A 22,160-nucleotide genomic window follows, 5' to 3' on the forward strand; every position below is an offset into this window, starting at 1 on the left:
TTGGATATAAATCACAATTTTCATATCATCGCCTATCCTGTTATTAATTGAGCCTCATGTACCTCCAACCTTGGCATTTTTAAATTCTTCCATAAAAATTTCCACTTTTATCTCTCGATTTTTATTTTTCTCTGCTTTATACAGACTCCTAGAATTCCTGATATATTTCTAATACTTCTACAGTATCGTTACTTTCTTTTTATAGGCTCCCTACATTTGGCAACAGCTCTACTTCGTTGCCAGAGTCATTGTGCCATCTTTTTGTCATCTTCATCTTTCGGCTTTTCCCGGTTAGGGGTCGCCACAGCGGATCATCTGTCCGATCATGATTGGCGGTGGAGTTTTATGGTGTCGAGTTGCCAGCCCAGCGCCCAACCTTCCACAGAAGGCACACTCACACCTAGGGCCAATTTTAGAGAGTCCAATCCACCTACTGCATGTCTTTGGGATGTAGGAGGAAACCGGAGCACCCAGAGGAAACCCACGGAACCACAGGGAGGACATGCAGACTCCACACAGAAGGCACCCCAGCCGAGAATCAAACCAGAGAACCTCTTGCTGTGAGGCGGCAACGCTAACCGCTGCACCACCAAGGCCGCCCGTTTTTTTGTCATCTAGTGTTGTTAAAACACAGTTGCTAAACAACCATCTTTCTAAGCTCATGCATATTAAATATAGAGGTAATCCCTCATTTTCTGCCTAGCATACTTTAACATTTGTAAGTCCCTCTAAATTCTTGTTACTTAACCATAGCTCCCTTTCATTTCCACCCTACTTTTAAACTCCACCTTAAAATTTTATCCCACTCTAGTTATATTTTCAGAAAACATTTTATCCTCTCCAACAGCTCCTGAATAATCTCCACTAGCCATTCCTTAAATTCCTCTTTTCAAACAGATGGGTAGGAAAGCGCCAGTGTCTCATGTTTACTTCATTACCCTGCAGTTTTATTTTAGCTATTATTGGCGCATGATCTGAAATGGTTTGGTGGGTATCAAGACCTTCAATTTAAGGCACATTTTCCTGTGAAAAGTAAATTCTGACTAGCTTAGCTTTTTATATTTTGGGGAATAGGTAAAATTTACTCAACTCCTATTACAGAATTCACATCTTCCATGCCAAATATTTTCATAAATTTCTTCAAAAATCTACCCTCCTTTGTTATATTTTCTCTTCTGGGCCCCCCACACCAATCCTCACTGCTGCAAATTAAATTCAGTTCTCCACCTACAAGTAATATTCCTTGCTGAAAGCAGATTCTCACAATTTTCATAAGCTCCCATTATAGCAGTTTTAGGTGGAATGTAAATACATGCCAGTGTAATCCTCCTCCCTTGCCAGTAGCCCCTTGACACTAGAAAGCTGCAATTTTTTTAATCTTTTCACATAATTTCTTCTGGAAGCAGCAAATAAATAACCCTAAAAATTTCTGGTCCATCAATCTCAAACCCTGGCACCAAACCAAACACCCTGCCCACACCCTGACAAGCCTCTAGAACTAATAGCAAGCATCTTCATCTCCTACTTTGACACTGTTGCCAATATTACTGCTACTTTTTACCCACCCCTCCTTAATTCTATTTCTACATCTCCACCTCAGAATCTCCCAACACTAAAAATAACTCACATGAACACTCTCCTGTATTTACACTCCCCCTCTAATCATACAAGACTTCCCAACCTTAACTCACTCACTCTCCTACATCTTAAGCCAAAAACCTTCTTCTGAAATTAAAGCCATGCTAACTGTGACAAAATAATTCCTGTCAAGTTTCTAAAACTTGCTGCTGACTCAGTGGCCTAACCATTAGCATTCTGGTAAATACATCTATCCAAGAACCTCATGTCCTTGACCACTGGAAAAAAGCCATTATCCTACCACTTTACAAAGGTGACCCCTTTACAGACATCTTGAATTTTCAAACCACCACTATACCCCCCCCCCATCTCTAAAATACTAGAAGTGTGTGCAAAAAAGACTACCTACTAAACGTACAATATTCTCTCCCCCACAAAGGATAGGTTCCGTCCAGGACATAGCACATCTGCTGCACTAATTTCCATCTTAGACGCAATAAAACAAGGCCCGTGACTCAAGAAACATCACATCTGCCCCTATTTTGGCCTTATAAAAAGCATTCAAACAGTCTCTCACCATATCCTCTCCCAGCTCTTCAGTATAGGTCTACCTCCCCAAGCTCTTTGCTGGTTCTCTCCAGCAAAGAGCACGCCGTTAATGACAAAATTCCATTTCCCCTTATATTCACAACCCTCCTGGAATACCCCAAGGCTCAATTTTAGGCTCTCTTTCGTTTAACATTTTCATTAGTAATAGCTACCAAGCTATCAAGCAGGGCTCCCTAGTCCACTATGCAAATGACTACCATAGTATGCTCTGCTCTTAACTCAAATTTATTAAAAGCAATCTACCCAGGCAGCTTTTACTGTAGAAAAATGGCTTCATAAAAATCCTCTCTAAATCCTACAAAACCCTAACTTATGATTTTTACTCCCAAGAAAAACACCTATTAAAGCCAACTTAGAAATCTTGTCTCTTAACTCTACTAAAATCCAGTTATTAACCCACACCATCTATTATTACCCCTAAAAATTTGAAAACTTCAAATTTGATCTTCACATTCAAAATAAGCAGGACTCATAAAAAACTTGGGTTACTCTATATAGACAAAGTTCTTCTCCCTCCCTTCTAAACAAAGGTTAGTACTACCTTACCTTTTACCCTAACTTATGGTGCTCCCTTACTTACCAACCTGCAGTCTTCCCGGATAAGACAACTAGAAATCTGCTACAACAAGATGGTCAAATTCACCACATATAGCTGCCACTCTACAAACTACTGTATTGCACTAAAATCAATTACATTGGCTGGAACTCCCCCACTATCTTCTCTTCCTCCATTTCACTACCACACAAACTGATTTACATGCCTCATGACTGCCCTGCACTCAGCTCCTTACTCAGCTTACACAACCCAATCAGACCGCTAAAATCTGAACAATTATTTTTCCAAATTCACAAACCCAAGATACCTGCAGGACAGATACTATACTCCTGGAGTATTGCCAAGATATGGAATACCCTACCTCCTCTATCCTCTTAAAATGACCTTCCAACTACAAAATCATCTTCTCGCCAAGTAGATATGTAACTGTTGCATTATGCATTCTGACGCCACTTACCTACTGAACCCTGAAACAGTTTAATTTAGCTTCTGCTACAATTTCTTTGTACTTAAAACTTTATGCTATACTCATCTTGCTTCTTGACACCTCATCACCTCTACCCTTTTTCTTTCCACTTACTAATTTCCCTCTCTTCTCTCTAGTTACTGTTACTTACTCTTCCTCCCTCCCCTTTTTTGCATTTATAAAGTAACACCTTATATGGCTTTCTCAAAATGTCATATTAAAATATAATTCTGCTATGCTGTTCTATTTAATCTCAAAGTCATTTGCTTTTCTTGACTCATTAATCTCTAGGCTGAATGTTTGTGTTTTACATCTTATTATTGCCCTCTATACAAGGACTAAAGGTCAACCTTTTTGTATTTCGGTTTTTATCAGGTCTTATGTCAGGTCTTATGTCATACTGTAACTCCTATGAAAGGTTTGAAATTTGTATATATATTTTGGTCTTTGCAGTTTCATGCAATTCCTTATGCAACTCTTCTTACATTGGAGCTTTTCTCCCCTGGCCTCCATTGAAATTGGGCTACCCTGGCCCAGTGGACTTTCCTGGTAAACAAATGGTAAATCAATAAATCTGTCACTATCGGAGCTCCTCTTGCTATTAATACAGGTACTCTTTTCCTTTGTCCCGGGTATTCTGTTAAATAACCATCCTGAAAACCTATCAAATTGACATGTTCAGTTCTAAGCGGGTCTCCTGTAACATAGCCATTTGCACTCTACATTTTTTTTTTTTAAACATACTTCACTACTCTGCATTTATCTGTGAGGCCATTTACAAACATTAAAGAAAGCATCGCTGTATTAAAACGTTATTCCCACCTTTTAGGTATAACACTTTAAAATGTCTAGTTCCAGCTTGTGTGTTACATGCATACACTATTTGGCAGGTTGAACTTTTGTACAGTTGTTTCTCGTCAAACATTTCAGCCGGTCACATCTTATAAAAAAATGTTACTGAAATCTCTCAAAATGAAAAAAAACTCCCAATACTCCACTTACACCCATTAAACTTAATACCAACACAACTACATACACCTACAAATATTTGTTTGACCCTCCTAATAGAAACAAAAGTCCCAAACTGACAGCTACACTCTCAGACTTGGTTAACCTAAAAGAAAAGGTCATCCATGCTAAGACGCAATCATTAAGACCAGTGCAGGTGGTGACTAACACTACAAAAAAAAAAAAAAAAAAAAAAAAAAAAAAGTTGTCTTACCATAACGTTCCATCTGTAGTGTTGATCCTCGTTCAGTCATTACGTATGGGTATCGGTTCAGACCTCGAACAGAGCAGGCCATTTTCCAAGCTCACATCAGGTTCAAACTCTCGAGCTAAACTCTTACAATCACCCTCACAGTTACCTCAGATTGAGTTTGAAGTCAAAGAAGGTAGAGGCTACCTCTGGTCAAATAACCTAGAGAACCAGATGGCAAGATCCACTAGAAACCACCAGAAGGGGAAGGAGGGAGGGTCGTAATGACTGAACGAGGATAAACAATAAAGATGGAGCGTTATGGTAAGACATAACTTCTTTATCTGATATTGTGAATCCTCATTCATTCCTTACGTATGGGACAGCGTCCCCAGCTACCTCTATTCCTGGGAGGTTCTCATGGAAGAACATTCCTGAGCACCACAGAACCGAAAGATGCTCTTCCCCTAGAGGCCAAATCCAATTTATAATGGATTGATGAAGGTAGGAGGCGTAGTCCAAGTTGCAGCTGCACAGATGTCATGCAAGGAAGCTCTGGCATGTAAGGCAGCAGAAGTTGCCACCGACCTTGTTGAAGGAGTTTTCATGGTAGTAAGCAATGAGAAATTACGTTGTGTATAAATGAAGGTCACACAGTCCTTCAACCATCTAGCTAATGTGACCTTAGCAACAGCCAATCCTAATCTAGGCCCAGAAAAGACCAAAAATAACTTGTCAGATTTACGAAAGGACCTAGCCCTGTTCAAGTAAAAATGGATTTACCTGTGGATATCTAGGCAATACTCTCCTCTGTTTGAATGACTGGGAAAGAAAACTGGCAATTCAATGGTTTGATTAATGGACATTTCAGAGATCACTTTTGGCAGAAATGATGGATTAGTTCTTAGAGACACTATCTCTACGAAAAATAAAGTATGGACTCTTGATACATAAAGCTTGAAGCTCAGAAATACATCTGGCATAAGTAACGGCGACCAAAAACAAGGTTTTCCATGACAAATGCTTGAAGTCACAAGAAGAGGCTGGTTCGAAAGGTGGCATTGTCAGAGCTTGAAGAACTAATGATAAATCCCATGGTTGAATAGGTTCTCTAAAAGGTGGCTTCAGAGGATTCACTCCTTTTATGAAGGTCTTGCACAACTTGTGAAACATAAAAGAGGAATCTTGGACACCCTCATGAAAATTAGAAACTGCAGCCAATAGACCCGATTGGAAGAGGTCAGCCAGATAGTCTAGAATTAATAGACACTGGTGCTGAGAAGGGATCTACTTGGTTATGTTTTAGCCAACAGGTAAATCTTTACCATTTGCTCAGATACGTAATTCTAGTGGAAGACTTGGGAGATGCAATGAGAAAGTCACGTACTGGTAAAGAAAGATCATTCTGCCTGGCAATCAAGGGAAATGGAGTAGCCAAGCTGCGAGCTTCATGCTGTGCAAGTTGGGATGAATCAGATTCTGTGGGTGTGAGATCAACTCCAGGGTTGGATGGAGAATCCATGGTCGATCTAGTAGGCGAGGTCAAAGGAAGGGGAACTAAATTTGTCGAGGCCAATATGGAGCTATGAAGATCACCTTGCTCTTCAACAAAACGGGCTTTCTTCAGAAACTGAGGAATGAAGGGAAAGGGTGGGAATGCGCAAAGAAGACCAGAGGGCCAATTGTGGACTAGAGCATCCCTGGGTGACTGTCCCGGAGGGGGAATCAGGGAGAAGTAGTTGCTGCATCCCTGACCAACTACCAATGCAGACAGGTTGCATCAAGGATGGCCCCAGCGGTGGAAGATCTCCGCCGCTATCAAGGGATTCAGGGACCACTCATGAGGTTAAAGAATGCATCTGCTGAGTCTGTCTGCTATCACGCTGGAATTCCGGGAATGTGCGTTGCTAGAAGAAAACTGTTGGTAGCCATCGCCCATTGCCATATCCTCATGGCCTCTCGACAAAGGGGGTAAGATTTGGTTCCACCTTGTTTGTTGATGTACCAGACCGCCGCCATGTTGTCTAATTGAATCGCAACTGTCCCAGACTGCAGCAGAGAATGGAATGCTTGCAACGCCAGAAGCACCACCCTCAGCTCTAGAACATTTATATGCAGATGGGACTCCAGCTCGGACCAAGTGCCTTGGACCGCCTGTCCCTGACACAGCCCCCCACCACATCAGGGAGATGTCCGTGATCACCGTGACCTTGGGTTGCTGGGGGGAAAAAAGGACAAGACCATTGTGACAGATTGTGTCATCCACCAATTTAAATCCTGTTTGCACCTGTGGGTTACTTGAATCATGGCTGAAAGAGGATGCTGAAAGGGATACCATTGGGTGAGCAGTAGCCATTGTAGAAGCCTCATGTGAAATCTGGCCAGGGGGATAATGGTGATGGAGGCTGCCATGGAACCCAAAAGCTGAAGAACCGAGTGAGCTGTGGATTTCTCCCTTGAAAGGAATGGAATCAGTTGTTGCTTTATCCTTAAAAATTTTGTGCTCTGGAATGGCAGCTCTGCAGTACTGTGTGCGTCCAAGATAACCCCTATGAATTCTGTCGACTGAGATGGGGTGAGATTAGATTTTTTCCAGTTTATGGTTATGCCTAGCCTTTGTGCAGTGAGGAAAGAGTATGCCAGGGCTTCTTCCAATAGATGTCTGGTGGGGGCAGAAATGAGCCAGTCGTCTAGGTATGGAAACACCTGGAATCCTTGAAGTCGCAAGTGAGCTGTGACAACTGCCATGCACTTTTGAACACACTGGGGGCTGCAGAAAGCCTGAAGGGCAGTACTCTAAACTAGTAATGAATGGCTCCTGCACGGAAGCGCAGAAATCTTCTTGATGGCCTGTCAAGTTGTGTGTGGTAGTATGCATCTTGAAGATCTATTGAGCACATCCAATAGTTTTTTTCCAAAAGCGGGAGGATAGACTGTATTGTGACCATCCATAATTTTTGTACTCTCACAAACTTGTTCAATACTCTGAGATCCAAAACTGGTCTCCAGTCCCCGGTTTTCTTTGGCATCAAAAATAGTCTTGAGTAGAATCCGGATCCTATCTAGTCTGGAGGGACTATTTGGATAACGCTCTTTCTTAGCAGCTTTTCTATCTCTAGTGCTGCTTCTTCCCTTTGACTGGATGGAACATTAGAAAGGTTTTTTGAAGGGACGGGACAAAGATCAAAGGGGATATGACAACCTCTGGTTATAATCCTTTGTACCCAAGAATCGGTGGTGATGGTTAGCCAGGCAGAAGGGTACAAGGAGAAATGTCCCCCAACCACCTCCAGAGGAAAGGAGTTGGACCGCTCTTCAGGAGCGTTAGTACGATTGGCCAGGGAAAGAATCCCAGGAACCCTGGTTACGCGGATCCCCTCTGCCCCAAAAAGCAGAGTCTTACCCAAGAGTTTACCCCTCTGCCTCTAGGGGAGAACTCCACCTGTGTGTCACGGAAAGGACCCCGAGATTTCTTGAACCATATCTTCCCAATCTTTTGGTTTCGGGAGAAAGCACATGGAGGGGAAGAATAAACTGACACCTAAGGCAGAAAGGATCTTACCGTCCTGTTCACATCTGGCCAGTGTGCTTTTAACTTTGGGTCCAAACAACGAGGAGGGCTCAATGGGAGCATTAAGAAAAGGAAGCCTTAAAGGGTTCCGCAAAATTGCACAAGTGCATCTATGCGTGTCGTCTTAAGACCGCAGCTGAACCCGCTGCTCTAGCTGCTCCTTCTGATGCGTGAGATATCAGTCGCATAGAGGAGTTGGATATTGACTCAATGGTAGCCAGCTGAAAGGCCACTTGGTCACGGACCTCAGACACGGCACCAGCCAAGGTTTGAGAGCTCAGAAATCAGATCCCTTTGAAGCCTGGGTAAAGTGTGCCATATAATTCAGGGACCCGACAGTAAAAGTCACTGATGCAAAGGTGTGCTTCCCTATCCTATCCAGAGCCAGGGACTCTTGTTAGGCAGATGGACAGTCTGGCTTTCTTCTTCCGCCAGATCCTTTTTTGTTGCAGCCGCCACCACCAAAGCATCCACAGGAAGACCTTGTAACCAATGGGGATCCATAGCAGGAGGGGACAAAATCTTATCTGGCCTCCAGGGAATAGCTTCAACGGTGTCAGGAGCCTTCCACGCACACTGCACGAAGCCGGACAAGTTAATCGGCAGGTGGAGTAACCCAGGAGGTAGGGGGCCGGGCACGAAAGGCCTGCAGGAACACAGATTCTTCAGTGGTCAGATTGGAAGACTGCCAGTCACCTCTCTGTTTCAGGATTTCGAGGATATCACCAAAGGATACCTCAGAGGGTGACTGAGGGGATCCTTCCCTCTCATCAAAATCTATGTCTTCAGTGAGGGACTCCTCTGTGGAGTCCATGTGCTTCCTCTTACACAAACTTTTCCAGTGAACTTCCTCAGTGGGAGAAGTTGGGGAAGACAGCAAAAAAGGGGTTTCCTGTGGGAATATGTCCTAAGGCCGTTGCACCCAGTGTCCACGCGGAGTGACTTGTGAAACGAGTGTACCAGGAGGGTGGAGGGATAGACAGTCCAGTATTGCCAGCAGTAGTGAAAGCTTTCTCCATCAGTTGGAAGGCTGGTCCATCTGAAGAGGAGTGAATGGTCTAGACAGGGGTCACCCCTCCCCCTAAGTGGCTGAGCCTGCCGACCCGGAGTCCCTGGAAGGCTGTGGAGCAGCAAACTATGCGTGCCACAACTGACATCCTGGGTCATAGCAAAAAACTTTCCTACCACGAAGGCAACTGCGGTTCCTTAGTGAGATCCATAAAGGGAACTGCAGAAGGGGAAGACTGTGCTACATCCTTGGACTTCAAAGGCAAAAAAGGAGGATAAGAAGGGTCTTTAGAGACAGGTGATCACCACCCAAGGAAGGATAGTTCCTGGTGTGTGGGATACTTCTGGCCAAGAGTACCTGGTCCACAAGACGCAACACATCATGTTTGGAAAGGCTTCTAGTGGACCTCACGGAAACTGAGGGAGAAACAGGCCTGTCTACAGAAGAGGCAAACTCTGTGCCCATCTCACCAGTACGCACAGAGAACTGTGCCGAGAGAGACTGGACTACAGGCGTCTGCACTGAAGAAGTAGTCATCGGTGCCGAGGTCATGGTCTGCACCGACACAGGATCGGTACCGAAGTGGTTGTCAGTACCGAAGATGGAACCAACAAAACTGGAGTCAACAATAAAGTTGCCGGTTCCGAGGAAGATCTCGGAGCAGACGTAGTCAAGGTCTGCGCCAACTGAACAGTTGGTGCCGATACAATGGTAATAGTCTGAACTGAGGAGCCCCTCGGTGCCGATATAGTGAAGGCTGCAGGAGAAGACTGAGCCGAGATCACTAATGGAGCCAATGGCCTCAGTGCCAAAGGTCTAGGCACCAAAAGCACTGGGGCTGACTGAGTGAGCTCCATAGCCAAAACTTTAGCCTTTTTAGGTTTTGGTTGGCGGGAGTCCCCAGCCAGGGACAAAGACAAATATTTAGCCTTGATAGGAACATCCAAGCTTTCTTATGGGCTCTAGGAGGAGTTGGAGGCCCCCAACCCAGAAATAGCCTCTGAAAAGGGAGATTTAAGAAGCCACTTCAGTAACCGCTCGTTTTTCCTTTCCAACAAGGTTCTATTTGAAACATTCTCAAATAGTACAGGGCAGCTCAGACAAATGGGACGCCCCCAAACAATAAACGCACAGAGTGTGCATCAGATCACCGTTTAAACCCTGGACTACCTTTCTTATCTGCCAGAATAGCTAAAACACAAAGCAGAAAAGAGTACCAGCAATGGTACAAAAGAATACCCTAAGGTACAAGAAAAAGGGAAGAATTACCAAACGATGGTAAGGGGAATTTACCTCACAGTAAAAAAAAGAGAGAAAAGAGAAGAAAAACCTGAAGTATGATCGCTAGATGTGATAGGCTAAGAGACAATGAAATAGAAACTTTTCTGACAGAAAGGTAAAATAAATGGTTATTAAACAACTGTACTTCGCTCGAGAGAAGCGGCTTGACATGACCGAATGGCAACGCGGCAAACGAAATCTGAGGTAACAGGGAGAGGGGGGTTGTGGGTAAGAGTTTAGCTCGAGAGTTTGAAGCTGATGCAAGCTTGGAAAATGGCCAGTTCGGTTCCGAGGTCGGAACAGATACCCATACGCAAGGAATGAACGAGAATTAACAATATCAGATAGTAATTTACAGGGCACAGTGCAATGACTCTGAAGCATTTTATGTGAGCAAGACTGCAAAACTCAAGCGTAGGATTTCATGTCATCTGTCAGAAATCCACTCTGGATGTAAAAATAATGCACTAGCCAAAACACTTCTCGCTTCATAAAAGACATACAGGTTTTTTAAGTTCCAGATCCTGGATCTCAGACATGGGTGATCCTAAAAGGAGACATCCCGAATATTCTGGAGAAACATGAAATCATGTGGCAATTAAAGCTGAACTCTTTTAGGAAGCCTGGACTAAACTACTACTGTTCAATTAAAAGAAGTGTACTGGAACTTAGAAAGTTGCCACATTGTTTACTTGTGCGGAGTCTGCATGTCCTCCTTGTGGTCGCGTGGGTTTCTTCCGAGTGCTCCAGTTTCCTTCCACATCCCAGCTGTAGGTGGATTGGACACTCTAAATTGGCCTTAGGTGCGAGTCAGTGCATGTGTGTGCCTTCAGTGAAAGGTTGGGTGCCGGGCTGGCAAGTACACACCATAAAACTCCACTGCTAACCATGAGCGGACATGTGATTCGCTGCGGCGACCCCTAACCAGGAAAAGCCAAAAGAAAAAAAGTTTACACGACTTAAATTTTATTTTAATTCTACCAGCTGGTTTTAAATCAGTTGTAATTTAAGTGTATATTTTGTTTCCAGTTCTCTTTTTTTCCCACTTTATTCACAATGGTGTCTAATAACGGTTACACTTCATAATCTCGAATTACTGAAATTGAGAATTTCAGTAACCCAAGACCATGAAGCCAAAAACCAGAATGCCAAAAGTGCATAAGTGTGAATTTGAATACCTTGAATAAGCGATTATGCATTTACAGTACGTTGCGTGTAGTGTTATGGTGCCTGAGAGTGCAGGTGAGAGAGTGTGTGTGTTTTTGTATGCTGTACGTGTGGGTAAGAGTAGGGAGGTGTAAGTGTTGGATTTGTTTGTTTGTGTGTGATGTGTATTTGTGCGCGATCGAGTGAAGGATGGTGTGGTGCGAGGTTTTTTTTTTTTTTTGTGCGACCTCGGAGTTGGTATATACAAGTAGGGGGGGGTACAGGGGGGCTTGCCCCCCTGCTTACATGCAGTGTAGCGTTGTGGTTTGTGTGCTGTGGGTGGAATGGTGTGTGTTATGTGGTGTATGGATGTTCGTGATTGTGAGTTCCGGTATTGTGAATAGTTTAACTTTATAGTCTCGGGTTACTGAAATTCAGGATTTCAGTAATTCGAGATTATGAAGTGAAACCGTAATTAGTTATACAATAACATCTTTATAGATGTTTTTTAGCGTTCTTGTACACAGACCTGATGAAATCTAGAAGGACAAAAGCAATCTTTAACAATAGAGTATGAAAATAGAATGATTTTTACAACTGATTTTTTAACATGCAAAGTGTACACGTACATATTTATATATATTTTGGGATTGCCAAATGGACTACAGTAGATATATTTCCAGCCATGTAGTATATGGTCTTGGATAAAATCACAGACTTAATAATCTGGTTAAATAAGGGGTACCACATCATTATAAATTTTATTTAAAGTACATAAGGATTATATTATTATGACAGCTACTAAGTAGGGCAGGACCAGCTTGAATTTCAACTATATTATAAAATTCAGAAGAAACACCCGGTACTACATAATTTCGCCTTCTTATGGTACCACTTATTCTGTTCCAGAAACCAACATCAGTGTAGCTGATAAACTGGCCTTTAATCTCATATTGTTTAGACACCCCTGCATTTCCTTCCTTCCCAAACCATCCCTCCTCAAACAAAAGAAAAAAAAAATCTCCTTAAATCGAGTCCTATCATTACTATCCAAAATCAAAAAACTCCAGAGATCTATGGGCTCCGATACCTGGCTTCCTCTGCAAGCAGACACAGCTTTGCTCACCCACTCAAATGTACTCAAACTCTAGCCTCTCCTCTGGCTATGTGCTGGACATGTAGAATTACCACAGTTGTGCTAATGCATAGAAGCAGCTCTGCCAGAGACCCTTGTAACGAAATATCCCATCCTTTGTAAAGTCACGAAACACATCATAAATGAAATTCTAAATAATGAAATAAGCAACGTACAACTCCAGTAATCCTAATCAGCCTGCCTTTATGACAAGTAGATCCTACTTACTCAAATCTAGTTCTCTTAAAAAAAAAAAAAAGGCTAAGTTACCAAAACCAAGGAGAGAGGCCTGTCAAAGCTGTTACACCTAGCAAATACATTTGCTGCAATTCAACAACTTAAGAATAAGACACCAATTTGCTTTGCACAGGTGCAAGTGTGGTTGGGTGAGTGGCATGCCAGTTTTAATGACACTTGAGTAAATGGTTTAACCCTTTCCCCTCCACGCGTCTTAATCTGAACAATACTTTGAAACTATAATGGCTTTCATTACAGACTAGTGTCTAGAAAAACTGTACCATTTAATTCTAAACAAATATGCAATCTGCCACAACTGCTGCCCTAATCAAAATAGCATAACTCATTCCTGCTCCCTACCCTCCTTATTTAAGCAGCAATGTCTAATGTTACAAACATTGGCTAATGGGTAAGCCCTCCCCAAAATTGCTTTAGCACTACTGCTGGAACATTCAAAGGCAATTAATAGTACAACAGTAACACTTTTAAAATTAAATGCCACTTAACTGTAAGAAGCAGACACCATCACTATATCTGAATAAATTACAAATATCCAATATACCCCTTTACACCACACTTGAAGATCGATCTTAGGAAATACTTCAGTTACAATTTGAAAAAGCAATAAAAATTACATACAGCAATATCTATTACAAAACAGCAATATCTACAAACGGTAGTTCCAGGATGCACAAAACCACCAGTAACCAAGTAAAATGCACCCAATGGCCATTAGGAAGAAACCTCCACTTTATTTAAAACACACACGGTCAAAACTTGAAGTGGTTAAGCGCGTTCATCATATATAATGAATTCATCAGAACTAAAAAAAAAAAAAAAAATAAATAAATACATACTGCCAGTGCAAACTATATACACACACATTATATATATATATATATATATATATATATATATATATATATATATATATATATATATACATACACACACACACAGACACACATATATATATATATATATATATATATATATATATATATATTTATTATACACACACACACACACACACACACATATTTATATACAAACAAATAGTAATTGGCTGAGAAGTTACTACATCAATTAATCACTACATCTCTTAAAAAAAACACCGTTCAAGTAAAGCACAATGTGGTATTACAATATACTATGTTTTTAACAAATAGTACATGAAACAAGAAAATTATACTAAATGGGATATTGCCAAAAGGAAATTGTTAGAAACATGAAACAAGAAAATTATACTTAATGGGATATTGCCAAAAGGAAATTGTTAGAAATATTAAATGTCATGCCATAAAAATATTAAACATGAATTTCATTAATAATTCATTTTTTTTTTTAGTTCTGATGAAGTCATTACAGATGAAAGCGCTTAACTATTTCAAATTTTGACCGTGTGCGTTTTAAATTAAGTGGAGTTTTTTTCCCCCCAAGGGCCATTGGGTGTATTTTACTTGGATACAGCAATCTCTATTAAACTAGGTCAGCAAGCATCTCTAAATTCTTGAACATGGTCTACAGAAGATGACTTTCAGGATTAACATTACTGCTGGCTGATTGACTCTACTTACAAGAAAGTCATCTATGCAGTAATGGTACAGCAAAATATTGTAAAATGTAATTTCTTGTGAAAGTTACAGTACGACATTTTAACATTCATGCACAATGCCGTTACACAAATTCAAAAAGATGTCCCCAGTGTCCAAATTAAAAGAGATTTGTTTTATCCTTGTTATTCCAATCCTAAGGAATCACTACACATTTGTTTAGGATTGGGATAGCCAGAATAAAACGAATCTTTTGTACTTTGGACACGGGGACATTTGTTTTTCTAAATCATCCAACAGCATTGTGCATGAACGTCAAAAAGCAGTACTGCGACTTCCATAAGATTTATTTTACTTTCCAGTTTCTTCCCACAGCCATACTTTCAAAATTAAACTTTGGCACTAAGTGGGCATGATTATATTTCATATTTGCCATACAGATGTCACAATAAAAGAGGGGGTTACTAGTCTGCATATCAGTGTGCCTTCATCTGAACACATTGCCTAATTCCGGAGGCTGATATTATTGACAGGCTCACTCACCTAAATATTAAACTTCCTACATTTGATGGAAAGCCAACTGGCTCCTTGATACAATGATGGTTGGTAATGGCTATGCCACTCAAATGTCACTAGTGGTACTCAGAGCTTGGTCCTCAGCCCATTCTTCTGACATTAACTTCCAATGTGAAGGTGAAGATGCAGGCATTTTTATTTTACCAAAAAAGATGGAACAACTGCTTCTTTTTTAAAAAAGGGAAAGGATTCAGCTGGGATATACAATCTAAACTACCCAGATAAAATAAGGCCTATTAGCTGCTAACAAAATAGAAATCAAAATCTAAAACTGTAATTTAAAATACTGAAAATCGTAAAGGCAATAAAAGAACTAGGAGGGGGATCCTTAAGTAAATGGAAGGTGCCAATTACAAGGAAATAAATTAATTTTCTGGGAACAATGCATGCAGAATAATGTTCAGGAGAAGGAATGAGACAAAGTAAGGCAGGAATTGAGTAATTTATGTAATATTGGAATGGATGACGTTGGTGATCAAGAAGAGGAGGAGTGTGAGGGCAGTACCAAGGATCAAGTGGTGGAAATTGATAAAGGGTAATTGTGAGGTGGAGTTCAGGGATGAGTTAAGGCAGGCACTGGGTGGCAGTGAAGAGTTACCAAACAGCTGGGTAACTACAGCAGAGCTAGTAAGGGATACGGCTAGAAAAGGTGTTTGGTATCACATCTGGACAGAGGAAGGACAAGGGGACATGGTGGTGGAATGAGGAAGTACAGGAGAGTATACAGAGAAAGAGCTTGTCAAAGAAGAAGTGGGATTGTCAGAGAGTTGAAGAAAGTAGACAGGAGTATAAGGAGATGAGGTGCATGGCAAAGAGAGTGGCGAAGGCTAAGGATAAGGCATATGAAGAGTTGTATGAAAGGTTGGACACTAAGGAGGGAGAAAAGGACCTGTACCGATTGGCTAGACAGAGGGATCACGCTAGGAAAGATGTGCAGCAGGTAAAGGTGATAAAGGATAATGAGGGAAACATACTCACAAGCGAGGAGAGTGTGTTGAGCAGATGGAAAGAGTACTTTGAGGGGTTGATGAATGAAGAGAATGAGAGGGAGAGAAGGTTGGATGATGTGGGGATAGTGAATCATGAAGTACAATGGATTAGCAAGGACGAAGTAAGGATAGCTATGAAGAGAATGAAAAGTGGAAAGGCTGTTGGCCCAGATGACATACCTGTGGAAGCATGGAGGTGTTTAGGTGAAATGGCAGTGGAGTTTTTAACCGGATTGTTTAATGAAATCTTGGAAAGTGAGAGGATGCCTGAGGAAGGGAGAAAGTGTTTTGGTACCGATTTTTAAGAATAAGGGTGATGTGCAGAGCTGTAGTAACTACATAGGAATAAAACTGATCAGTCACAGCATGAAGTTATGGGAAAGAGTAGTGGAAGCAAGGTTAAGAAGGGAGGTGATGATTAGTGATCAGCAGTATGGTTTCATGCCAGGAAAGAGCACTACAGATACAATCTTTGCACTGAGAGTGTTGATGGAGAAGTACAGAGAACGTTGGAAGGAGTCGCATTGTGTTTTTGTAGACTTGGAGAAAGCATATGACAGTGTGCCTAGAGATGAGTTGTGGTATTGTATGAGGAAGTCAGGAGTGTCAGAAAAATATGCAAGAGTGGTACAGGATATGTACGAGGTTAGTGTGACAGCGGTGAGGTCTGCGGTGGGAGTGACGGATGCGTTTAAGGTGGAGGTGGGGCTACATCAAGAATCAGCTCTGAGCCCTTTCTTATTTGCAATGGTGATGGACAGGTTGACAGACTAGATCAGATAGGAGTCCCCATGGACTATGATGTTTGCAGATGACATTGTGATCTGTAGTGAAATTAGGGAACAGGTGGAGGAGACCCTGGAGAGATGGAGATATGCTCTAGAGAGAAGAGGTATGAAGGTCAGCAGGGCTAAGACAGAATGTGTGTGTGTGAATGAGAGGGAGGATAGAGGAATGGTGAGGATGCAAGGAGTAGAGGTGGCAAAGGTGGAGTAGTTTAAATACTTAGGGTCAATAGTTCAGAGTAACGGTGAGTGTGGAAGAGAAGTGGTGAAGAAGAGAGTACAGGCAGGATGGAGTGGGTGGAGAAGAGTGTCAGGAGTGATTTGTGACAGACGTGTACCTGTAACAGTGAAAGGGAAGGTCTACAAGAGGGTAGTGAGACCAGCTATGTTATATGGGTTGGAGACAGTGGCATTGACAAAAAGGCAGGAGTTTGAGCTGGATGTGGCAAAATTAAAGATGTTAAGATTTGCACTGGGTGTGATGAGGGTGGACAGGATTAGGAATAAGTATATTAGAGGGTCAGCCCAGGTTGGAAGGTTTGGAGACAAAGCCAGAGAGGCAAGATTACGTTGGTTTGGACATGTGCTGAGGAGGGATGCTGAGTATATTGGGAAAAAGATGCTAAGGATGAAGCTGCCAGGTAACAGGAAAAGAGGAAGGCCTAAGATAAGGTTTATGGATGTGGTGAGAGAGGAGATGCAGGTGGTTGGTGAGACAGAGCAAGATGCAGAGGACAGGAAGAAATAGAAACAGGTGATCTGCTGTGGTGACTCCTAACGGGAACAGCCGAAAGAGGAGGATGATGATGATGTAATATTGGAATGAATGCGTTAAGAAAACTTGTGTACAACACATGAAAATAAATGTTACTATGGTTTATTACTCCTGTGTATCCATACCAGTGTTTAAAATTTAAGATGTGTCAAATATAAAGCAGTGCTCAAATACATGACAAAAAATATGCAAAGTGTAATTGTAAAGTTAGCATCTACGTTCTAATGCAAAAACATAACTTTTTAGGTATAATGCAAGTATACGATAAAGTCTTATTGTCGTTTAATTTCTCTATACATACAAAAACTGACGTCGAAAAATGAATAACGTGATTAACAAAAGTTGTTAGAAACAACATAAAGTCTTTCAGAACTATAAAAAAACATTTGACAGCAAAGATGCACAATGTAACAGAATGGCTTACCCAGCTTTAACCCTTGTACTGCTATTAACATCAACAAACTTCAAACTCTGCTTAACAGCATTGATAGAAACATTACTGTGTTTAAATAAAAAGCTACACACAACTTGATAAATGTAGAGTACTACTCACAGTTTAGGGATACTTACAAGAACTACAAAATACCATGTGGACTGAAGGATGTGTACGTGAGAAAAACACTATGTACCCCAACAGCTTTAAAGGAATGTACTTAAATCAATTCTTTAGTATTTTACATTATTAAAACATATTCCTAGTGTGCACTTCTCTAGCATTAGCAGTTTAGCTGCTTAATAAACCCATCTTCAGTTAAAAGTTAACTATTTACTCTCTCTTCTATTAAGTGCTTAAGGCACTTGTATACCTCCCAATCTGCAAGTTCTCATGCATCGCTGGCAAAATGTTATTTTAATCCAGGTATTTAAAAATCCTGCTGTATAGAAATCTTTAAAAAGGCAAGTTATCTAAAGATTTCAAGAAAATCTGATCAAGTTTACTTTTTTTTATCAAATAGTGTTTGTTCTGCCTATATGTTAAAGGACTGCTACAGTCAATTATATGAGTCCTCAACTTGGACTTTGCACAATATATTACTTGGAAAGGTACTCAACTTTAGTAACTAAAGTTTGAAGATTTCTCTCAGAGAAAAAGTCTAGAAGGAAATTACAGCAACTGTGGTTACAACTAAATATTATGGACATGCAATTAAAGAGCTCATATCTTGCTTATACAGCTGTCAAGAATTTCAACCTATTTTTCAGAGTTACTAGACCTTCTGTACACAAAAATAAAAAAAAAACATGTAATCGCTGTATGTATAAATAAAATTGCTGCCACTCCATAAAATTTCAGAAATGTCAAGTTACACTTAAAAAATGTTGCAATTATGACTAGTTGCAGGGCAGTAGGATACTTAGTAGAGTCTGAAAGCTGATGGAAAGTAGGTAGGAAAAAAGTATTTTCTATGAAGGAAAAAAGTTGCGCTGTCTTGGTATCGTCTCTGGAATGTCAAAGATACAGGGGTTTGAAAGGCTGGAGTGAGGATGTAGTTAAACAAGGACGCATCATACAAACATTCCCGTTTCTTTTTACCCACTTCTCTACTTCCATTTAAACCTTCCAGCACCATTCCCGGCTACCTTTCTCTCTCCCATACTTCTTTGTACTGTACTTGTTCATAGCCACAGCTCTCCCTAACAGTACCCATCACTTCTACATTTTATCTTCTACTTTTCCCAAATAAACCCTCATTAAAATTTCCTGTTTTAACTATATCTTCATACTCTCCCCATCTATTCCTTAAATGGAAGAGAACATAAAAGGAAAACCCAACTCTCCTCCTTTGTAGAAAATACATCTTCACTACCTAGCCTCTACCAGCTTTTAAAACTCCACCACCACTAAACATCTTACTGCCCTGGAACTTCTGGTTTCCTACTTCCCACTACCTAAATACCAATCTCTTTTCATAATCGTGCTACTCCTCAGCTTATCCTCCATTCTCCTCCTCCTACTGGGACATATGTCACCCTATCATGACTCTATACTAGCTCTCTGAACAGCTCTCCCATCTCAGTTCCTACCGTCTATTCATATTTCCTCCCTACACATCACACCAAACCTACTTGATAATGCTCCTCACCTTTACTCCAGATATACAGATTAATTTTGTTTTGGTTTGAGATGAAATGGTTAAAGTAGAAAAATTCTCTCAAAACACAACATCAATAATTCCCAGTATACTAATATCCTAAGAGAAGGGATTCACCCAAATCCTGGCCCTACCTATCACAACAAACATCAAGACAACTGTCTTCCACACAACAATAATCCCACAACGGTCAATCCCAGTAATCTAACTTTTGCTATCATAAATGTTAGAAGCATAAGAAAAACTACTTAACTACAATGCCTGGAATATCCAACATAAGCCTGATATTCTCACTGTAACTGAAACTCTGCTTAAATCCATCTTAAAACAACTCCAAAGTTACACCTCCTGGCTACATCATCCATAATGACCATATAATAAGAGAGAAAAGGTGGTGGTATTGCTTTAATTCCCAAAGGCTACCCCATTTCCCTTTACAACAAACTAATACCAAAATTCAGAGCTTGTTTTTACTTTCCTGAAATAAACAATTACTGGAAGATGTCATAAATATCTAAAATGTAGAACAACTCCCCTACATCTAACACAAAATTATTTAGTTTTGCACAACTATTTAATAGCCTCACACATTACAACTAGACATCAAACGCCTTATTAGATTTGTAACACAAACTGAATAAAAAAAAGGTCTGGCCCAACTGCTTGCCATTAGAAGTCACTTGCTCCTAGGTAAAACTAGCAAAGTTGTGCACAGTGTATTTTAGTGTTGTCAATACATTCAAAGCTATACTATACATGCTGTAAACTTTGTAACCTGATAAAACCTCTCACAAATGTTCCAATATATTCACTCAAAGTGCAATAAAAAAAACTAACATTCTGCTGTTATATTTTCTCTCAACTATCCTTTATAAACACACACCCTGTAACTTGCCACCGTCACTTCTCCAATGATAAAGGCTTAAACTAGTCGACAAGATTTCAAGCATTCTAGTACTTTTCCAAACCAAAATGTTTGAACGAAAAAAAAAAAAAACCAAAAGTGATGAATCTGAGTTTCTGGATGCTACTCAGTTTGACTAAGGCAGTATATTGCTATACAATAGCATTTTATGGCAAATAAAATTAAACAGTAATCTTTCAAGACAATTGATTTTTCTGTACCTGGAAATGTGCATTGGACGTACTCAACCTGTTAGTGCAACAAGCAATCCAAAACGTAAAGATTATTGCTCCTCAAAGAATTATGGTAAAGGATAATACAGTGACAACAACTCACGGTTGCAGCAATTTAACACTGTGTAAATGTATGCGTTTCTGAACAGGTAGACATCTGTATTCCATGGTAAATAAGGAACAAATAGAGGAAATTTAGGAGTTCATTATGAAACACAGTCTGACAAATAAGGACACGAGTTCTACACAAAACAAGGCACCCAACCTAACTCAAAATAAACACAGACACTTTTCTACGGGGAAAGTGCAAGTCACACGTGCAGGGGTCATTCTGATTTGTTTATAAATCGACAATCAATGTATGCATATCACTTGCAAATAGAATCCGGCAATTTCGCATGTCAGACAGTCACACCCACTTCTGTGTAGTCCCACAGGTGACGTACAAGGATTCAATAATACCAAAAATACAAACACCTACTCTCAAAACAAGTGAATCGCATCACTCAAACAGTTCGATGCACTTCATCACAACCATCTTTTTAAAAATACTCCACTACTACTACCACCACTACAAGAAAAACTCTGAACAATGCACAGCAGTAAAATAGAACTGTGAAAACTACAGTTTCAATGCACTGCTAAAAGAAGGCTGAAGATGTACGAATAAAGTTTTAGTTTACATGCAAATTTGTTAGGCTCACAATAAGACCCATTTAAAGACACAAATTATGACTGGCATACGAAACAGATATTACACACACAGCCAATATATTCTGGCACTCCAAAGTTAATGAATTCTACAAACTTCCACAAATGTTGCTAATGTATCACCCCACGTTCCACAAGAACCATGAAATAAAGTATTAAGAAAATCAGGCTGCAAAGCACAACAGACATATCATAAGGAACAATAAACGTGGATAAACACTTACACTCCCAGGTTAATACGAGTATGCTGCGACTTATGGGCGGCAGCTGCGGCGGCTAGCGCATCAAATTTCATTCCACAAAGATACATCCACAAGTGATCCTTCTCCCAAGAAGGAACGGAGAAACTCATACTGACAAAATCAAAAATCCCGGGGCTGTTAAAAAACAAAACAAATTGTAGTTAACTAGTTATAATACTTAAATAGTACAGTTCAACTCCATTAAAAGAATCCTTAAGTGCATGTTTAGCTGTTCCATCATAACAAATAATGAAATACAACCGCCAAATTGACTTAATTTTACAATGGACCAATACACGAAACGAGTGTATCACGTGACAAGTAGTGCAAGTTGACTACGCGCGAACTAGCTGCGCTAAATGAATGCGACGGGGTGCTATTTTTTTTTTTTTTTTTTTTGTAAAATGCTGAATGTAACAGGCTAGTGTCGGTATTATGGGAGTATATTTTACTGTACAGATTATTGTGAAAAAGTCTGGATCGTGCAGCTTGATTCATTATGCGACAATCCAG

The 22,160-nt window shown here is 40.5% G+C and overlaps 1 protein-coding gene across 1 annotated transcript in view; it reads right to left on the minus strand.

Moving 5' to 3' along the window:
* The window catches only part of HAUS6 (HAUS augmin like complex subunit 6), a 2,286,143-nt gene extending 2,264,185 nt beyond the window's left edge, over positions 1-21,958 (minus strand). Inside the window, exon 1 of the mRNA XM_044060364.1 lies at positions 21,630-21,958. Within this exon, the coding sequence (XP_043916299.1) occupies positions 21,630-21,757 (128 nt within the window). The 5' untranslated portion in view covers positions 21,758-21,958. The remainder of the gene's footprint in view (positions 1-21,629) is intronic.
* Between the last annotated feature and the right edge of the window lie 202 nt (positions 21,959-22,160).

The sequence above is a fragment of the Protopterus annectens genome, chromosome 2.part0, assembly GCF_019279795.1.
Source record: "Protopterus annectens isolate FY-2018-M chromosome 2.part0, PAN1.0, whole genome shotgun sequence".
In the NCBI taxonomy this organism is placed as follows: Eukaryota; Metazoa; Chordata; order Ceratodontiformes; family Protopteridae; genus Protopterus; species Protopterus annectens.